The 20,498-nt window shown below is 36.9% G+C and overlaps 1 protein-coding gene across 3 annotated transcripts in view; it reads right to left on the bottom strand.

Moving 5' to 3' along the window:
• Positions 1-20,498, bottom strand: part of raly (RALY heterogeneous nuclear ribonucleoprotein) — a 124,101-nt gene that overhangs the window by 3,729 nt on the left and 99,874 nt on the right. For all 3 annotated transcript variants that reach the window (XM_067460378.1, XM_067460376.1, XM_067460377.1), the window contains 6 exons: positions 13,465-13,744; positions 8,074-8,146; positions 7,186-7,233; positions 3,056-3,213; positions 2,490-2,603; positions 7-137 (listed from right to left, as the gene is read on the bottom strand). In XM_067460378.1, coding sequence (XP_067316479.1) covers positions 7-137; positions 2,490-2,603; positions 3,056-3,213; positions 7,186-7,233; positions 8,074-8,146; positions 13,465-13,720 — 780 coding nt within the window. In that variant the 5' untranslated portion in view covers positions 13,721-13,744. The remainder of the gene's footprint in view (positions 1-6; positions 138-2,489; positions 2,604-3,055; positions 3,214-7,185; positions 7,234-8,073; positions 8,147-13,464; positions 13,745-20,498) is intronic.

Below are 20,498 nucleotides of genomic sequence, written 5' to 3' on the forward strand. Positions count from 1 at the left end.
TCTTACCATGTCTTCGTCACACTCCTCGTGTGTGTGGTCCTCGCCGTCCTCGACATCGCTGTGCTGTAGTTCTTCTGACTCCGAGCCTGATTCATCCTGAGACAGTTCATTCTTCATTTCATCGGCCTTCTGTAACTCTGCACACAGAGAAACGTTTTCACTCATTTATATACATAACACGTATCATTAACTTGAAAATGTATATATATATATATATATTTGAGAGAGTGTCTATTTTTATATAACTGGTGCTGTAATCAGGCTTTTAAACCCTGTAATGTCCAACATATGAAAAAAGTTTGAAAAAACCAAATCGTTTTTTTCAACCTTTACACAAATTTTGAATTTATGTTCTTGGTTGAGTATTATATTTGATACATCAGGCTTTCATGACTCATATAGTAAGATATACTATGTTATGCATTGTTGATAGCTGTAAATCAATGAGATCAGTACAGCAAACTACATACATTAACATGCATATGAATATGTTATGAAATGCTGCGTCTTGTGATCAAAGCTCTGTAGTTGCAAAACATATAATGCAATGCAATGATGATTGAGAGTTAGAAATTAAAATTCCTCAAAAGCCTAATGTATAATTTTACACCTACATTTTAAAGTGAATTTTCTCAAAAATGATGCATGGATATTTAAAGGCACGATATGTAATTTTTGCTGCTAGAGGTCACTTATTCAAAACAAAGACGTATCTTGATGCGCAAAATCATGGTAGTTGTTGTCTTCACCTTCAAAAGATTTTGAACAAAAGCTTGTTCAGATAAGGTTTGGTCATGTTGATAATTCACAGGTCTTAGAATCAGTTAACAGTAGACTTTCCCAGCATGCAATTTTGCGTTTAAAAGACATCTAATAGCTGTCCACACACAGCCCTGATGTCAGCTCAAACAAGGCAAAATATGAGCTGTCAAGGAAAATTTAGCCCAAGAATAGAGTAGTCATCATGAACATGAGCATGTCAAAGAAATGAAACCAAACACCTTGTAATCACTGTTGACTTTGCTAACATGATGAAATATCATACATCTCACAAGTTCTTTGGCAAAAACGACATGTGACCAAATTCAAGGTTATCTTGGCTTGAGGCGGGTCACTCATATCCAGACAGTATCGGGACTAGTTAACCGAGACGGTGAAATGACAGCTATCGCTTGCTGGGTTTATAAGGTTAAAGATGATGTAAGTGATTTCAGCTGTTTTAATGAAGCGTCTCTATTTGCACACACACACAGCATCTATGTCAGTATGCATTGGGGATTATCTGTTTTCTCCGTCATGGAGAATCACCATCCATCCAAATTCTGTAACCTCTGTAGGGACACATTTCAAGAGCAGACATGTACAGTTTTACAGTTGCCAAAATAAAGAAACACTTGGAGCTTGCTTAAATTTATACATTAGCCCAGTTGAAAAGTTATGAGAATCTCAGAGTAAGTGCTAGTCGACATTCCTCCCTCACGGGGGCTTTTAAACCGCCTCATCCTCAACAGTCAGCCACACTTGCATACACACACAGAAATGTGCTTCGCTCTGCACAGAGGGACATCATCATTGATTAGCCACAAGCCATTAGCCACATCATAACCATTCATAGACAGACGATGCAGGAGAACCAAGCTGGTTTCCATGTGTAAATAAACACGAGGCATGTTGCGTTCTGTGGTAATGCTTGTCAAATTGAATGTTGATGTGAAACAGAGGGACAAATCTGCAATGTTTGATTGGAGCCACTGAGGCGTGAAAGTGTTGAACCGTGAAAGGTTTGTGTGACACCGCCAAGTCAGCGCTTTACATTCGGCCACTGTTGAGTGGGTCTGAGTGGAGAGTAAACCGCTAGCTGTGGTTTCCATATGATTAAAAAAAGCCTTTTGAAAGTGTTTCCCAACAAAATAATTACTGAGAGGGAGGTAGAACAGGCAGAAAGGGGAATATTTTGGATGAAATCATTTCTAATGGAATACAATCTTGATTTATCACCAAACAACCGCACTAGTATTGTACAAATTCTGTACTACAGAATAATACAGTATAAATGAAGATTACTGATCAAAGTTCGGGACCACTTTATTCAGCAAGGATGTATTAAAATGATCAAAAGTGTCAGTAAAGACTATATTAGCTTAAAGGATTTCTATTTCAAGTCAAGGCTGTTCTTTTGAACTTATTCATCAAAGAATCCTGAATAAATGTATTACAGTTTCCACAAAAATATGAAGCAGCAAAAATGTGTTTTGTCAATATTTGTCATGGAAAGTTCAAAAGAACAGCATTTATTTGAAATCACATTTTCTTGGTTTACAAGGTTTGCTGTCAGTTTTGATCAATTTAATGCATCCTTGCGGAACAAAAGTATCAATTTCTTTTTCAAAAAAATCGCACTGACCGCAAAGCTTTGAATGGTATTGTTTGCATGTGTGTGTGTGTGTGTGTGTGTGTGTGTATGAGATATATGACATGTGACATGGCACCTGCGGCACAGTATTTGTCCTCTGTGATCTGGTCAAGACGTCCCAGCAGCGCGTCGATGTTGGACTTGATCTGCGTCAGTTCTGATTTGATAGCTTGCAGCTCGGTAGATTTCACTGCTCACACGTACACACAAGGTTAACAAGAGAACACAGTGTTTTGGTTTAATAAATCATGTTTATATATTGCCATAAAACCAAAAACAGAAATAAAACCAATGCACTGGTATTTTGTTATGGAACTATAATGGAGCGCTGCCCAAGACAAAAGGTTTTTCTGCTGCTATATTGAAACATCCTAAATCCTAAACCTGGCATGTTAATCTGTCAAATGAGCCAAAGGCCGGTTCAAGAGTTCACCTAGTCCATAAGTCATCTCAGTGCACTGGCTCTGAAGAAGATCATCTTGAGTTGTCACGCAATGGATACATCAAGAAACATTTCTGTAATCCTGACCATGGTAACTATCTCGTAAGATTTTTGGATGTTTCAGGATTCAACAAAATTACATTTAGGTTAGTAACACAGTAAACATAAGAAAACCAATAGAAAATATAAGTAGTACTCACACTTGTGCTTGACAGAGCTGTTGGGAAGGATAGTGGATCTGGTCAGGAGCTTGACAGGTAATGACTTCACCCTGCGGACAACCGGCACTGCCACACGGGGGCGCTTTACTGGAACTGCTCTGGGCACTGGGGATACTCTGCCTCGGTACTCAAACAGTCTGGAGGGAGGGAGGGAGGGAGGGAGGGGGAGAGAGAGAGAGAGAGAGAGAGAGAGAGAGAGAGAGAGAGAGAGAGAGAGAGAGAGAGAGAGAGAGAGAGAGAGAGAGAGAGAGAGAGAGAGAGAGAGAGAGAGAGAGAGAGAGAGAGAGAGAGAGAGAGAGAGAGCGAAAGAGATGTTATGAAGAAACAGCTTCATGCAACTACATTAGCTGAATTTGTGACTTTCCATTTTATGTTATTTTAAAAAAGGGCTTAATTTCTCCCCAAACTTAAAAAAAAAAAATTGTGGGCAACAACATATTTGAGTTTTTTGATGAAAGATTCATAAAATCTAACTGCCAATCCAATATATGTATAAAGTTAAAAAATAAAGTGCTACATTATTTTAACCCTGTCACCATTGGAATTCATATTATTTGACAAATCTTGTTCAAACTATTTTTCTTGGATAAATTCAAAACGTTTGGTGGTTAGTGGAAAAATGTTGTCTATATTTTTTATGATAGATATAAACTTTTTATTCATAGATATAAACACTTGTAAAAAAAAAAGATTTCCAAAAATTCAGCATTTTGTCAGAATGTGAAAAGTTTTATTGTGTGTGTGTGTGTGTGTGTGTGTGTGTGTATATATGTGTATGTATATATGTGTATATATATATATATATATATATATATATATATACACACACACACACACACACACACACACACACACACACACACACACACACACACACACACACACACACACACACACACACACACACACACACACATATGTATATGCACATATGTGTGCACACCTTTTGCTACAATGTGCTTTTCCTATAATGTGTCTAAGGTAGGGAATTCATTACCGACATCTATAATGAATTATTATTACTTTTATTTGAACACGGACATGCACATTAAAACATGAATCCTGTTTATAGCAAGAAAAGATTGCACTGGGTTTTAGCAAATTGCTATTTTCCACCCATTTTAATTTGTGAGCAACAAATGTGAGTTTTTTTATTTATTATGACAGATTCATAAAATATAACTGCCTGCTGCTTCTTTGGATTGTTTAAGGAAACTACTTAAGAAATAATCTTAATTTATTATTTATTATTGTGTATTTTTATTTTTACATTATATGTATTATATTTGATTTCTTATAAGGCGCACTACAAATAAAATGTCTTATTATTATTACACTCAAATATCATAATCATTCATTATAATGGCATTTATCAAGGTGCTGCTTTGGTATTATACATTATTGTTATCGTAAAACAAAATCATTTTTTTTTTTTTAAATGTACATTTTGGAAGTTGAAATAAAGCTGGAAAAAAACCCTAAATATAAATATGAGAAGAACATTTTTAAATGTTGCCTTTGCAGCTAACTAAGTTTAAGTTTAAGTACTAAAGGTACTAAAATTGATAAAAAAGCTAATAACTGCCTGACATAAAGCTAAATAAAACAAAGAAAAATGACAAAGGACATACAATTGCTAAAGATATTGAAATAAAAGCTAAATCAAAATATCAACAGTATTATTTATATATTATCTTAGAATTTAAAGTAATTATTCATAATTCATATTTTGTATTAATAATTATGTAAGCAATGAATTGGTATTGTTATAAAAAATGTATTTTCTCTTGGTAAATTCACATTTTGCCGTTAAATTGTAGAGTGCTCTTTAAGCAGAGCATGTTTGAAGTTATCTTGCGATGAGAGAATATCTGCTTTCATCCGTTATACATCAACAAGAGACTCAGAGGAGCTAACAGCTACATCTCGCATACTGACAGTTTACGTCACTGTGGTCAAATTAGCCAAAATAAGGTCAGAAGTGAATAGTTTAGAATCCAAATCAGTCCTGTTGCTATCAAGCATGAAGGAGGTGATGTGGCAAGAATGAAGTGAGAGAAGACACTTTTTCCTTCAAAGAGAAGAAGGTCTGCTGCCCAGACAGGAACCTAAAAGCAGCCAGCTGGCCTCCCACATGCCATCTATGCGGCTTTATTGACTGATCCACAATCCTAGAGATCTAAATTATTGGATGCGTTTGCTGTAAAATATTGACTGGAGTCAGTGTCGCCCTAAGACGGCTGTAAGTCAGGGAGCAGAGATCACAAGAGAGATATCAATAAACATGTCAGCTCATCATATGGTCGCAATATCCCTTACATCTGCAAACAAGTACATCCAGCTGAGTCTCGCAGCAGGGTTTCCATAGCTACCGAAAAGGGACGCTGGCCAACGGCGTGCTCGCCAAGCCAAAGTTTGCTTAACGGGTCGTGGAGGGAGTTCTTGTGAAATGCATATTTTTTTCAGTCATTCTTTCTGCAGCTTACAGCTGTGTGTGAGTGTTTTTATGAGTTCCTTTAGATTCTGCCAAGTTGTGAGGAAATGTATTATGACAGGAAGAGCCACGCTAGGGAGAAAACACTGTGGTTGACTTCATTATAAGTCACTGCTGGGTTACTGCACTAAAAATGGCTCCACATAAAGCCTGACTGCTGAATTATGACTTCAGGTCAGTCTATTTCAGCATGAGCAAAAAGTGCTTTTTCACTCAATTAAGTGAGATGTAATAAGTTATTGGCTACTTTGTAGTTTTACAGAATAACAAAGATATTAGCAACTTTTACTTTCTACTTGACTACATTTTTTTAAAGAAGTATATGAACGCTTTACTTCAATTCATTTGTGATGAGTAATGCAATTACTCGTGCCACCTAACTGTTTCTGTTTCCTTCTGCAAGATTAGTGATATCGCCATCTACAGGGCAATGAAAGTACTATATCTTGTGCGATATACCTTTACTCGCCCAAACTTGTCAGCAGGGCTACTTTACGCGAACGCGAGTGCATTAGTAGGTAGTTGTAAATCGCAGGTGTTTCATATATGAGATGAGAAGCTGACTGCATCTGAAACCAGCCGGATTACCAGTAGGATATCCCCCAGTGTCACAGACGAGGCTTAAGCTAGTCAAAGACTAAAATGCATGTTTGAGCTGTTTCAACTGAAAGCAACTTGCACTAATATATCTTACAATATGTCACTGCCATCGTTTTGTCCCAAGATGCACACCAGTAATGTTTTTTTTTCTCTAAGGCACACATATAAAAGCTTCTTAAATGCCCTAATTGAATTATAAGGCCTAATAACTACACTGGACTTAAATGTCTCTGATGTACCCAAAGTGTGTGAAGTATGTTTGTATACCCCACAGCACATTTTTATAGCATGTTAAAATTATCACTTTTTTGAAGCAAAAGCATGTGTCCCTTTAAATGAGCTGCTGCTCCGGCCCCTTTTCTAGAAGAGGGCGGAGCTTCAAGAGCTCATGTTAGCAGGCCCGATTACCTCACGCACTGAAAAGATCAGAAACTGTTCAGCCTTTTATGTTAAAACCGGAGTCAGACTTAAGAAATGACAACATGTAGAATGAGACGTTTCTGAAGAGTTAGTTGACAAATTTATGAAGTCATTGATTAGCATGTTCTGTCATGATAATCTATAAATTGATTATGCGGGAACTGTTGTAAAATGCACAAAGACAGAGAATATCTGCTGCATGAAGATAGATCAGGTATAGTTTAGTTTAATCACGATTATAACTAATGTTGTCATTTTTCTTTTATGACATGCTATTTCATTTGTATTATTTACTGTATTGTAATAAATGTGAAAAGACAAATGCGACAGCTTTGACAGACTCCCAAATGTGATCTACAACAACTCTCTCTCTTCTCAACATGGCCTCATCCTTTAAGGATGCAGACACTGAGAAGTAGTGATACAAACAGTGAAATGTGGCAGTGCTGTTGGACTATATTAGCAGTTTATTAGAATGCTGCTCGGCCAATGAAACGAAAGAACCGGGACCATTAAATAATGGCATTTAATTTTACCTGGACTGTGTGTTTTTGCGTTCTGGTTAGCTACATTTGAACAAAAGCGTTGGACTCACCTGTCATAAAAGTCATCTCTGTAGTAATCATAGTCAAAATCATAACCACTGCGGGGACACAAAAGGCATCATTTTAAGTATAAGTGATTCACAGGACTTTCAAAAAAGTAAAGGAAAATACAATTTTCAACATAAAATGGAAACTGAAGTATTCAACTAAGATACTATGAAGTCTTCAGTTTATATAAAGCTATTAAATATTTCCACCATTATTGAAAAGGAAACCAATACACACTTTGCATCACACTATACGGGGCAAGTTTCATAACGCTAAGACATGTGAGAACAATTGATATACTTTTATTTGAAATGCTAAAACCCACTAAATCACACTACTGTTCAACTTGTTTCTAAGTATTTTAAAATGTAATTTATTCCTGTCATCAAAGCTGTATTTTCAGCATCGTTACTCCAGACTTCAGTGTCACATGATCAGAAATCATTCTATAATATGATTTGATGCTCAAGAAACATTTTTATTATCAATGTTGAAAACACAGTTGTGCTGCATAATATTTTTGTGAAAACTGATAAAAAAATGTCAGGGCTGTCTGATGAATATAAAGTTCAAAAGGACAGCATTTATTTAAAATGGAAATATTGTGTGTAATGCTATAATTGTCTCTACTGTCACTTTTGATCAATATAATGTGTCCATGCTGAATAAAAGTAATTTCTTTCTCTCTCAAAATCTTCAAATCTTCCTGACCCCAAACTTTGATAGGTATTATCTATATTTAAAAAGTATTTTAGCAATATTTAAGCAATTTATAAAACACACATGACAAATTACTCTCCTATACAATATCTAAATGTGTTTTATGTGTTGCTTGTTGCTAAATATGGCTAATAATACATCATATTATATTAAATCTGTTCTGCAATCACCTGTATAGTGTTGCTGCGGTTCTCTTGAGTCCTTTAGGCCTGTTGGGTTTGGGTTCACCTGCCATGTTAATATCTGTGAATATAAGCGGAAAAAACATTTTCAGTCTAAAGTATCATTTTAACTTATAATCGTCTTAAGAAATGCAGATTTTAAAAAGAGCACAGAGTAATTATATGAAGCAAGCACTGAGAAGAAATACATGTTAAAACAATGACAGATGGCAGAAGCTTTTCAAAATGACATCTGCAGCTATTTGATAATTGCAAGTTACCGGGGCACTTGGGGCTGTTATCTAATGACGTATAATTATCACGGTGCAGCACTGATATTACGCACACTCGTCATTAAGTGGGAGTGCTCTGATTTGCATAACCACATGCTCGTTGTGTCCACCAGAGGGCACTCGACACCCACTCAACTGGCCTGGAATGATCCCGCGTCTCTTCCCCACACTTCAGCCTCCAGAGTCTCCTTGGCTTCCACTTTTAAACAGCAATGACAGGAGGAGAAGCAGAAAGAGAATAATGGATAGCTGCCTGTGAAGCAACGGAAGACATGGCTCTGTCACCCGATTTCATATTTTCAACACTCAAGCGAATACAAAGAGGTGAGGCCTGAGACAGCAAGAGGTGCCAGGGTTTGAGGGAGAGATGTCAGCTGCAATGATTTCCTTGAGCTCCGGGAACTGATTGGCCAGTAGAGAACGAGTGGGACCGCGTGAGTGACAGGTCACCGGGGCTGTCAAGCGGAAGCCAAAGGCTCTGTGGAGCGCGAAACAGCGGCTAATCTGACCGCCGAAAAAAACATGTATGTCATCAAGCAGCTGCGGAGCGCTGGAGGGCAAAAGAGAGACAGAGAAACAAAGATTGGAACAGAAGGAGACAGAGATCGAACTAAGTGTGGGATTGAGCGGGGACAAGCGCAGAGAGATAGAGACGTTGACGAAGGAAGCGAGCAAATGAACAACTGTCTGATGTCCTCAGCGTGACACGAACACCTGCCGCTGACACACCTGTCCTGTTCCTCATTTGTCTGAGGGGGGCGGGGTCGGTCCATTGGTTGCCAGGATACCAGCACAGCTGAGAAACCAATCAGTGTCTAGAGGTCACCTCGTAGAGGACGCGCCATTACTGGCTGGTATGATGAGGCTTAAAACTACTCGATAACTGAAATAGCACAGTGAAAATATGACCCCCCATTGACTGAGCGTAATTCATTTGAAGGGCACCATTAAGTAGCACACGCTAAAGATGTACACATATAGATTTCACAGAATCTAATAAGCACTCTAGGAATTGTAATGAGTTTCTCCAAACACTGAGGCTATGTTTAAAACATGACACAATACGACTTACTATTTTTCCAGCATATATTTTTTCTGTTTGGAAAAATATAAAGTATAGCCAGCCCCACTTTATATTAGGTGGCCTTAAGTACTATGTACTTACATCAAAAAATAAGTATTGTATCGCAAAACACCTTTTGCTGATATTAAGATGGGATACGGGTAGAGTTAGGGACAGGTGTGGTGATAGTAAGTTTAAGGGTAGGGTTAGGTGTAAGGGAAGTGCCAACTGTGTAATTACAAAAGTAACTAAAGAAATTAATTACAGACGTAATTACATGCAGGCATTTTTTAAAATGTAAGTACAATGTAAAAACACGTACGTACACAATAAGTGCATTGTATCAAATGATTAATTACAATGTTAGTACATAGTAGTTAAGGCCACCTAATATAAAGTGGCACAATGCAATGTACTCAACTTTCCATTGACAGAGTGACGACTGAACTATAATATCAGTTGTAGGATTATTAACATCTCCTTTTGGACTTGCTATTTGATCAGACAGTTTGATACATTTCTGTAAAAAATAAAAAATAAATAAGGTCTCCAATTGATAACTTAAATCAGTTGTTTTTCAGTTGTCCAAATGGAATTTCTGTGAATTGATGCAATTTAATTCCCAGAAAGTCAATTTGGCCAACTAAACAATTTAAGATGTGATCAGTCTCTAGAACATTTTAAATTGTAGACCTGAATTTAAGTGTAAGTAAATACAATTATTATTTTTATCAAATTTTATCAATTATTATTATATTATCAGTAGTAGTAGTATTACAGTATGTAAATATAACAAGAAAAATATTATGATTATAATGTTTCTTCAATATAACATACTACTATTTTAAATATTGCATACACACTATTTCACATATAATAAAAATAGGCAGTATCCAGTAATCAGTATATAATAGTATATAATCAGTACTTAAAACATAGTTGTATTTATTAGTAAATACATTATTGCTATTGTTATTATTATAACAGTATATAAACATAAATACTTTAATATTTGGCCAAGATACAACTTTTTGAAATTCTGGAATCTGAGGGTGCAATGCCTTTAAAGTTGTCCTTAGTCTTTAGCAATTTCTACTACTAATATTTTTTTTTATATATGTATATTTATATAAAGGTGATTTAAGCAATTTTGAGCGTGGCATGGTTGTTGGTGCCAGACGGGCCGGTCTGAGTATTTCACAATCTGCTCAGTTACTGGGATTTTCCGGCACAACCATTTCTAGGGTTAACAAAGAATGGAGTGAAAAGGGAAAAAACATCCAGTATGCGGCAGTCCTGTGGGAGAAATTGTCTTGTTGATGCTAGAGGTCAGAGGAGAATGGGCCGACTGATTCAAGCTGATAGAAGAGCAACTTTGACTGAAATAACCACTCGTTACAAACGTGGTATGCAGCAAAGCATTTGTGAAGCCACAACACACACAACCTTGAGGCGGATGGGCTACAACAGCAGAAGACCCCACCGGGTACCACTAATCTCCACTACAAATAGGAAAAAGAGGCTACAATTTGCACAAGCTCCCCAAAATTAAACAGTTGAAGACTGGAAAAATGTAGCCTGGTCTGATGAGTCTCGATTTCTGTTGAGACATTCAGATGGTAGAGTCAGAATTTGGCATAAAATGGCCCCACAGTCACCAGATCTCAACCCAGTAGAGCATCTTTGGGATGTGGTGGAACGGGAGCTTCGTGCCCTGGATGTGCATCCCACAAATCTCCATCAACTGCAAGATGCTATCCTATCAATATGGGCCAACATTTCTAAAGAATGCTTTCAGCACCTTGTTGAATCAATGCCACGTAGAATTAAGGCAGTTCTGAAGGCGAAAGGGGGTCAAACACAGTATTAGTGTGGTGTTCCTAATAATCCTTTAGGTGAGTGTGTTTATATATATATATATATATACACTGTTTGTAATGTTTATCACTGCATATTATTTAACATACTATAAGAAAAAAACTGTAATTAGTAGCTATTATTCCATTCCAAACATATCCAAGCTGAACTCCTGGCATAGCTAACATAATTCCCTCTAGTAAGTGTTCTACTTTTATGGCAAAATAATAATCAGTACAAGCATTTAACAACTACATGAAGAAGTTCAATACAAGCTCAGAATTGATTGAGGTCAGGAGCCCTTATGAGTGGAGAAGGCCATCATATAATGTTGATGCACTATATTGACCTTCCTCTGACCCTTCACAGCGATGGCCACAGGAAACTGTCCTCAATAGATATTAATCTTAACCGCTTCAGTGTCATGGGGCTCGCTTTTGGCAGCACTCATAGGGTATGCTAACCAAACACTCTACAGGGTGTTTAAAAGTCTGCTTGCTCTCACAGCAAATGTTGTGAATTTTTTTAACCTTGGAGAGATGTAATTCAAGCAGATATATATAGGGTGACCAGACTTCCCATTTTCCATTTCTATTTTTAGTGTCCCAACTTAATGAAAAAATTTAATAATGTCATACTATATTTTGTCATATAGAACAAAATAACTATCCAATCACAATTCCATATCGATAGCTTTCAGTTAGTGAAGACAGGATCCAGCTCAGTGTAACAGCAATGAAGGCAAAGCTTTTTGTTTTTGTTAGACTACATCAATTTCTTATATACAGTAGTGGTTAAAGTGATGTTTTAATTTTAATTTTAATTTTATAAGTTTATATTATTTATGTTTTAATTACATTTTAATAATCAAACAGCATGTTTAGCATATTTAAACACACACCATACATCGCATGCTCCATTGATAAATTAACTATACACGATCGTGTTGTTTACTGATGTTTACTCACGCGACGATAGCCAACAACAGCACAGACATTTGAAGCAGTTTTACTCACGCCTGCTTCCAAAGCAGGACCGTGAACCTTTATCGCTGGGACCGCTCCGTCAAAAACACGCTTTGGTGGCATTGTTGATTTGGTGAAGTCCTGTGAGTGCAGTGTTTATGGGCGTCGTGCATTTGCTCTCTCGCTCTGGTTTTGCGCGCACCCTTCTGTGAGAAGAGCCCGTAGAAGGAAATTACGCCCTGTTGACGTCAAGCGGACCCACACTCGATTTTTTTTTATGAAACTTGTGAGAAACCAGAAGAAGTATTTTTAACACAGAAATACTCAATCAAACGTCCAACTTAGTTTCTGAAACTTTGTCCATGTTTAGGGAATCCAAGTCTTTAACAGTGTAAAAAGCTTAGTATAAAATATATATATATATATATTTAAATTTCTATGAAATGTTTTTCCCCTAGAAATTCTAAGTTATGAATTTACATTTTTCTGGCAATCAAATTAAGGCATAACATATCAATTTAGTTTAATCTTTAACCAAATGGAATTAAACCTTTTTGCCCAACAAAGTGCTGCACAACAGAGCTTTACTGTTAAAATTAAAACATGGTGGAAAGTTTTTGATTATTCCTTAATAAAATGGGTTATATCACAAACATCTTACATTGAGACGTAGCTAAATACTTAATTTCTTCAAGTTAAACCATACTTTAATTTTGGGTTGGCATGAAGACCTTTGTGTTTCTGTGTGTTTATGATATAATGGTAGTTTTTCTCTAATGAAACGTTGATATGCTGATGAAGTGAGATCTGGAGATGAAGTTCATGCGTTCATGTCCTCATATAGTGAGGCGGCAGAGGCTGAAAACACCATTTTACAATTTCACGTGTGATTCAATGTGTGTGGGCTAAATGAATCCGTGCATCTGTGCCATTCTTTCACACAGACACAGAACATGCAGGAGTTATCTTTAAATAGGCTTTTCGCTGTTTAATTTTCACAGACACTTGTCTATATCGCGATTTGATTTAAGTGTACTGATCTATCTTTATTTATTCATCAAAAATTTGACACATTCGGTGACATTCAGCATTATACAGTAAATTCCGTTTTTATGACTGGATTCCATGAATCCATCCGTGTTTCATCCCGTATCCCACTCAGAGAAGTCTGGTCACACTACTGTATACATAACACACTAATACATTATACTATACAACTCACCGAGGGTCTGTCCAGCAAGCACACGTCCATTTTCTCCAATGACTGCTCCACGAGCGTGTCTCTCATTAGCGTACTGGACGAAGGCGTAGCCCTTGTGAACCGAGCAGCCCAAAACTCTGCCATATTTGGAGAAGATCGTCTCTACGTCACTTTTTTTCACCACCGCTGTGTTCAGGTTGCCAATAAAAACACGCGAGTTGATAGATTTGGGGTCATTTTTGTTGGTAATGTTGCTCGTCTGGACTTTCAGTGACATCTTGGTTGAAATGTGAACAGCAGTCTAGGGAAGAAACAAATCATGTAAGTTTGTTTAGACCAACAGCTGCATACTTAGGTTCCTTTTTGCATAAATGAACAAACCTGATTCACGATTGGCACATAAAGTTCAATTTTGTAGATTTCTTAGAAAAGGTTTTAAAAAACAAGAAACGAGTGGTTACAATTACTTTTGTGGTTAAACTTTCATGTGTAAAATCCCCTGCTTTTTTAAATGGCGCAACAAATATATCAATAAAAGCTAAATAGTTAACTTTCTACAAATTCAAATGAAAATAACATTTTACTAACATTTTATTAGTGTTTGCAATTATTTATTATCAATTATTATTGTAATAATTATTTAAAACATTATATTTTAACATTTTATCATCATCATCATCATCATCATCATCATCATCATCATCATCATCATCATCATTATTATGTATAATATAATAACCCATATTATTATTATTATTATTATTTTTAGTAGTAGTAGTAGTAGTAGCAGCAGTAGTAATAGTAGCAATAATAGTAATAATAATAATAATTCATAAATACATTTCAAAAATACTGTCATTTCTTTGCCAAGCCAGGACCAAACATAGAGAGACATATGCCTATATCTGTGGCCGTAAAGGTGTTGATTCTGCACTTGAGCAAACATGAATCATCCTGACCATGGACACGCCCTGACCTATATAATCGCCTTATTAATGAAGAAGTGATCAAAGCTGTCCTGACACCAGCACAGCACATCTGAGGTACAGTTCTCATGGGCGAGACTGGCTACACCCTACGCAGTGAAAGCAGACAGGACTGTAATTAGCACACTGATCTGAGTGTTAATGATAGGCCATAACGAAGAACAATCACATGAGATCTCTGTAGTGTCTCAGCTGTTTCTCCTATAGACTGCAGGGGGGTTCAGTTGAGAGCAAAGGGAACTTTTGCTTAAGTCTCCTCTAGAGTTTCAAAATATATCTCAATAATGACTTCATTTAGGGTGAATTCAGGGTGATTGGGACACATTTTGCCATTTAGATGACTTGGGAAAAGTGTCCCAATCAATCTGAATTCACCCCTAAATGCACCTGCATAATGCGATTAAGGCAATGATTATACCTCATTTAAACACAAGATCAAATTGATGCGATTAGGCTTATAATCGTAGTAACCATAATTGTAAAAGTGTAATCACTTCTATATTCTGCTCTGACAAAAGTGTGCATGTGCTTGTGATGTACACGGACTATGTCATCATGCATTGGTTTGTAAATAACGTAGAAAAGAAGGCATCACAATCTTTGGGATGCTGAAGAAAGATGCTAAGTTCATGTTGGCAATGTTGTGTGACATGAATACAATGCAACATATAGTCATGGTCGGAAACACAAAATGAAGACGCATCACTTTAGTGAATAAACACAATGAAAAAAGTCTACTATGATTATTGGAAATAATCCGTTTTCATGGCAAAATATAAGTAATGTAAGGTGGTGAATTCATATGAATTCACAATTAGATTTCTTTGAAAATGTTTGAAACAAATGTTATCATGAAGGACCACCTCGAACCCTTCACTGGGGTTTAAACAGATCATAAGAATCTGGATAGAAATCGTATGAATTTGTTGGAATAGAGGGTACGCACGGGATTTCAGAGTGAATGCCGTGAAAACTGCACAAAACATTTCTAAAACATTCAAGAGCTTTGAGATTGACTGTATAAACAGATTTTTACCAGAAGTCTTAGGTATATTTTATATATACCTTTATATACGCCAAAAGCTATAGAAAAAAAGCTAATGGATCTCTGCAATTCACAGAAACAGAATGTGGATTTGCAGTTATCATTTTGTGTCAACATGCTGAATTTTGGGGTAAAATCATACCCAACATATTGTATCGTTATATATCGTATTGACAACTCATCAATGAAATATATTCTGAATAACTGAATGTTCTTAAATAAACACTGACAAAAAAGAAACTGGGCTGGACGATATAACGCTATATATATATATATATATATATATATATATATATATATATATATATATATATATATATATATATATATATATATATATACGTCCGGCCGATATACAGTGATATAACTCAACACCCGGATTTTGACCTACCTATATTGTATTTATGATAAAGTGTTCACAGGCAAAAATGCTTTATGTATTTCCCTGCCGTTGAAATCAGGCACATATGGAAACATGATTCGTGGCTGCATGTTAATATCCATGGATCTTTGGTAAGTTGTAAGTGACACTCTATGGAGACCAAACTTTAATTTAAACTGCTAAATTCAAACTTGCTTATTAATTACCGTGATGTGATTACTGATGCACATGCAAACACAGACAATATCAACATACCAAAGTCTAGGGCAAGCAAAATGTAATTCGTCTAGGCACCAAATAAGCCAGAACCGCTGTTCATGACACCCACTATTCACAGTCAAATCAAATCCCATTGGATAAATTGCACTGAAGTAAAATGGACTGCATGCCATGAACTACAAAAGAGCAACCTCTAATCAATAAAGTTTTCCTCTGAAAAGTTTATAAGTTTCATATTGAAGGTACATAAGAGGTTAAGAGTATTTGGAGCTCATTATGAGGACAGAAAAGAAGTCTGAGGTTAAAAGATGTGGTGCTTCTGACCGCTGCATGAATAGCCCACCGCTGTTCCTTATTAGCAGCGTTAGAGTGCGGCTGAATGTGAAATCAGGGGAGAGTGAGGACCAAACTGCAAGTCTGTCAGGGTCAATTGACTGTGTCCCAGGTATGAGAGAAATAAGGTCTACTTTGAGGGCCGTTCAGACCGCAGCTTCCCTCTGACAGTGTCTGCTAATCACACAACATTCTCAGAGCAAGCCAACAGGAAGGTCATTTAGTGTGAAAGAGACGTTTCTCCTCTAATTACTAGCGCCTCTGTATATCTCACATTGCTGGGGATTGTATGAGTCTTTGAAGCATGTGCTGCCTTTCTTTCCTCCTTGTTATGAAGACCAAAGGTTTTTGAACTGTGCTTTTTACTGCACACTATCATCCCGCTCGCAGAAATAACCAGCCAATTCGTTGCTTTTCTCAGACTGGCCTCCATGGGACCCATTAATACCTTTTAAAGAGTTTCTAAAGAGTTCAGTTGTTGAAAGTGTCAAAAGGTTCAGGGATCGTGGAATGTAATTAAATGATCGATTAGACTGGGAAAATACTGAACCATATTCCTCTATCAGGCCGTTTTGGACAGCATCCTGACAGAAGCATTCATGCGGCTGAAAGATTCACACTACCTCCGACTAACTTAATGAGCTGTGGGTTTGCAGCACTTCCATTTTTCCTCATTATGTCATTCACACAATTAACCCATTCAAGCGTACTATTCTGCATGAGTTTTGTCAACGTGAAACCAAACAAGGATGCACCAATTTGGATATTTTTGTTAGATTTAAAAAAGAAAAGAAAAGACAGATACGATTTTTAAAATTTGTCCTTTTGGCAATTTCACCTTTTTCCACTTTTGTTTTTATTTTTACTTTGGAATTACACATTTAAATAAACACCTAATATTATAATAATATATACACAATCATGCCATTCAAAAGTTTAGGGTTGATAAGAATTTTTTTAGACCCACTTTATAGTTGTTAACACTTTATAGTTATAAGGTATACCCACCTTAACTACTAATTTACTAACATTTATATTAATAATTTGATACAATTCACTTATTCTGTAACTTTACCCTTAAACTGACCCACACCACCACACCTGACCCTAACTCTACCCTTAAACTGACCCACACCACCACACCTGACTCTAACTTTACCCTTACACTGACCCACACCACCACACCTGACCCTAACTTTACCCTTACACTGACCCACACCACCACACCTGTCTCTAACTTTACCCATAAACTGACCCACACCACCACACCTGACCCTAACTTTACCCTTAAACTGACCCACACCACCACACCTGACCCTAACTTTACCCTTAAACTGACCCACACCACCACACCTGTCTCTAACTCTACCCTTAAACTGACCCACACCACCACACCTGACCCTAACTTTACCCTTACACTGACCCACACCACCACACCTGTCTCTAACTTTACCCATAAACTGACCCACACCACCACACCTGACCCTAACTTTACCCTTACACTGACCCACACCACCACACCTGTCTCTAACTTTACCCATAAACTGACCCACACCACCACACCTGACCCTAACTTTACCCTTAAACTGACCCACACCACCACACCTGTCTCTAACTCTACCCTTAAACTGACCCACACCACCACACCTGTCTCTAACTTTACCCTTAAACTGACCCACACCACCACACCTGTCTCTAACTTTACCCTTAAACTGACCCACACCACCACACCTGTCTCTAACTTTACCCTTAAACTGACCCACACCACCACACCTGACCCTAACTTTACCCTTAAACTGACCCACACCACCACACCTGTCTCTAACTTTACCCTTAAACTGACCCACACCACCACACCTGACCCTAACTTTACCCTTAAACTGACCCACACCACCACACCTGACCCTAACTTTACCCTTAAACTGACCCACACCACCACACCTGTCTCTAACTTTACCCTTAAACTGACCCACACCACCACACCTGTCTCTAACTTTACCCTTAAACTGACCCACACCACCACACCTGACCCTAACTTTACCCTTAAACTGACCCACACCACCACACCTGTCTCTAACTTTACCCTTAAACTGACCCACACCACCACACCTGACCCTAACTTTACCCTTAAACTGACCCACACCACCACACCCGTCTCTAACTTTACCCTTAAACTGACCCACACCACCACACAAACTACCACAAGTTAAAAAAAATATATAAAAGAAAAGAGTTTATAAAAACTTTAGTGTTCTCTTTTTACAACAAAAATAAGATTTTTTGCTCCAGCTCAGTCTGTTTGTTTTATATGTAATGCACGAGACACAGCCATGGTCCAAATTAATTAATAAAATCTACTGGTCCTGAAACCGTATTTTGCATCATTTTATTAAAAATGTATTTGATAATAGAATGAATAATTTCTACAGTGTGCAGGTCACTCACAGACTCTCATTCATTATGCTGATTTAATGCGGGTAATATATTACAAATGTTTCACCACATGAAGTTAAGGGGAAAAATATTTTATGCATTCTAGAAAAATATAACATAAAAGTTACTGGCACAAAAGAAGGAAGAGAACTGTAATGTATAAACACAAATACTTGCATCATTATGGCTATATCACTCACTATTATAAATATAACTTTTCTTTTGATGCTCAACGTCAGTCTAACTCATACAAAAATCATCCAACATGCTTTTCATTCGCCGATTTCATTCAGTCTTGAATGGGTTTATCGATCTGATTATGAGTAAAAAAAAACTACACAATGCAATACATTTACCTAATTTAAAGTATTATTAAATATCATTTTTATTAACATTGTTGATTATTAATTTGATTGCTTTAATTTGATCAGTAATTGGCTGATACATCAGTGCATCTCAACAAGCTGGCATATTTAATTAGTAATGTGGTGAGCACAGGGAAGAGTTTTTAAAAAGTGTAATGGATGAAATTAACAGAGCACAGATTGAATTGGATAGAGTCCAGGCCAAACAGCAAAGCGGTCTGTCAGGACACAGAGCACGCTCTTGCTTTTCCTCTCCCTCTCCATCTCACACACTCACACACAGCACTGTGAGGTAAGCATGTGACTCTGGCACGCAAATGCTTGACTCTCCAGAGATTTGGCAGCGCTGTCCCACCACACGAGTGTCCCAGAAGCAGCCGCTCGCATTGCACAACACACTTATACCAGGTTATTAAAATGTCCGGAGGGCTGAATGGATGATCATCTGCCTTTACTGCTGACCTGAAGCCGGTTTTGCATTTTGTAGTAGTAACTGTGCAGGTTAAAGTGTGTTGGAGGTTTGCATTCTAAACTGAACTCTCAGCACTTTCAGCATACTGATAATGTGCTCATAGGAGTACATCGATTTACTCATAATGGATTCAACACTTCTTAAAGAACACAAGATATTGTAAGATTTGCTGTAAAGGTGCATCTGAGACTTTAACTATGCATTCTGCCTATTATTGCTTTATGAAAAATACACATTTCATGGCTGGTTTGGTATCTTTGTGGGGACTCTCTATAGACGTAATGATTTTTATACTCTCCCCTTAAACGAACCCCCAAAAACCTACCCATCACACAAAACTTTCTGCATTTTTATATTATCAAAAAAACTTATTTTGTATGATTTATACACATTTCACGAGTCCCCACGAGTACGCGCACACGCACGCACGCACGCAAATTATATTTAATTGAATTATTAAAAAAAGTAATACATTCAACATATGAATTTGTTTATTTACATAAGATTCTGTATTTATTGCAATTATTCAGTAATATGCTTCCATTTATTCAGTCTTCTAAACATATTAAATATATAGCTTATATAATATATAGCAAGTTTCATTATTTATATAACATTATATATATAAGAGCATATTTAAAATATGAGTAAACTGAAAGTGTTGCAGATCCATGAGTCTAATAAAAACAAAAAGAGCAATTACACACACACACACACACAACCCTTGATAAACACTGTAATTTTCATAATGCAGAACAAATTGAATTATATTTGACTTTACAAAGCCATGTGCTCTCTCTCTCTCTCTCTCTCTCTCTCT

This window comes from Pseudorasbora parva, chromosome 12, assembly GCF_024679245.1.
Source record: "Pseudorasbora parva isolate DD20220531a chromosome 12, ASM2467924v1, whole genome shotgun sequence".
In the NCBI taxonomy this organism is placed as follows: Eukaryota; Metazoa; Chordata; class Actinopteri; order Cypriniformes; family Gobionidae; genus Pseudorasbora; species Pseudorasbora parva.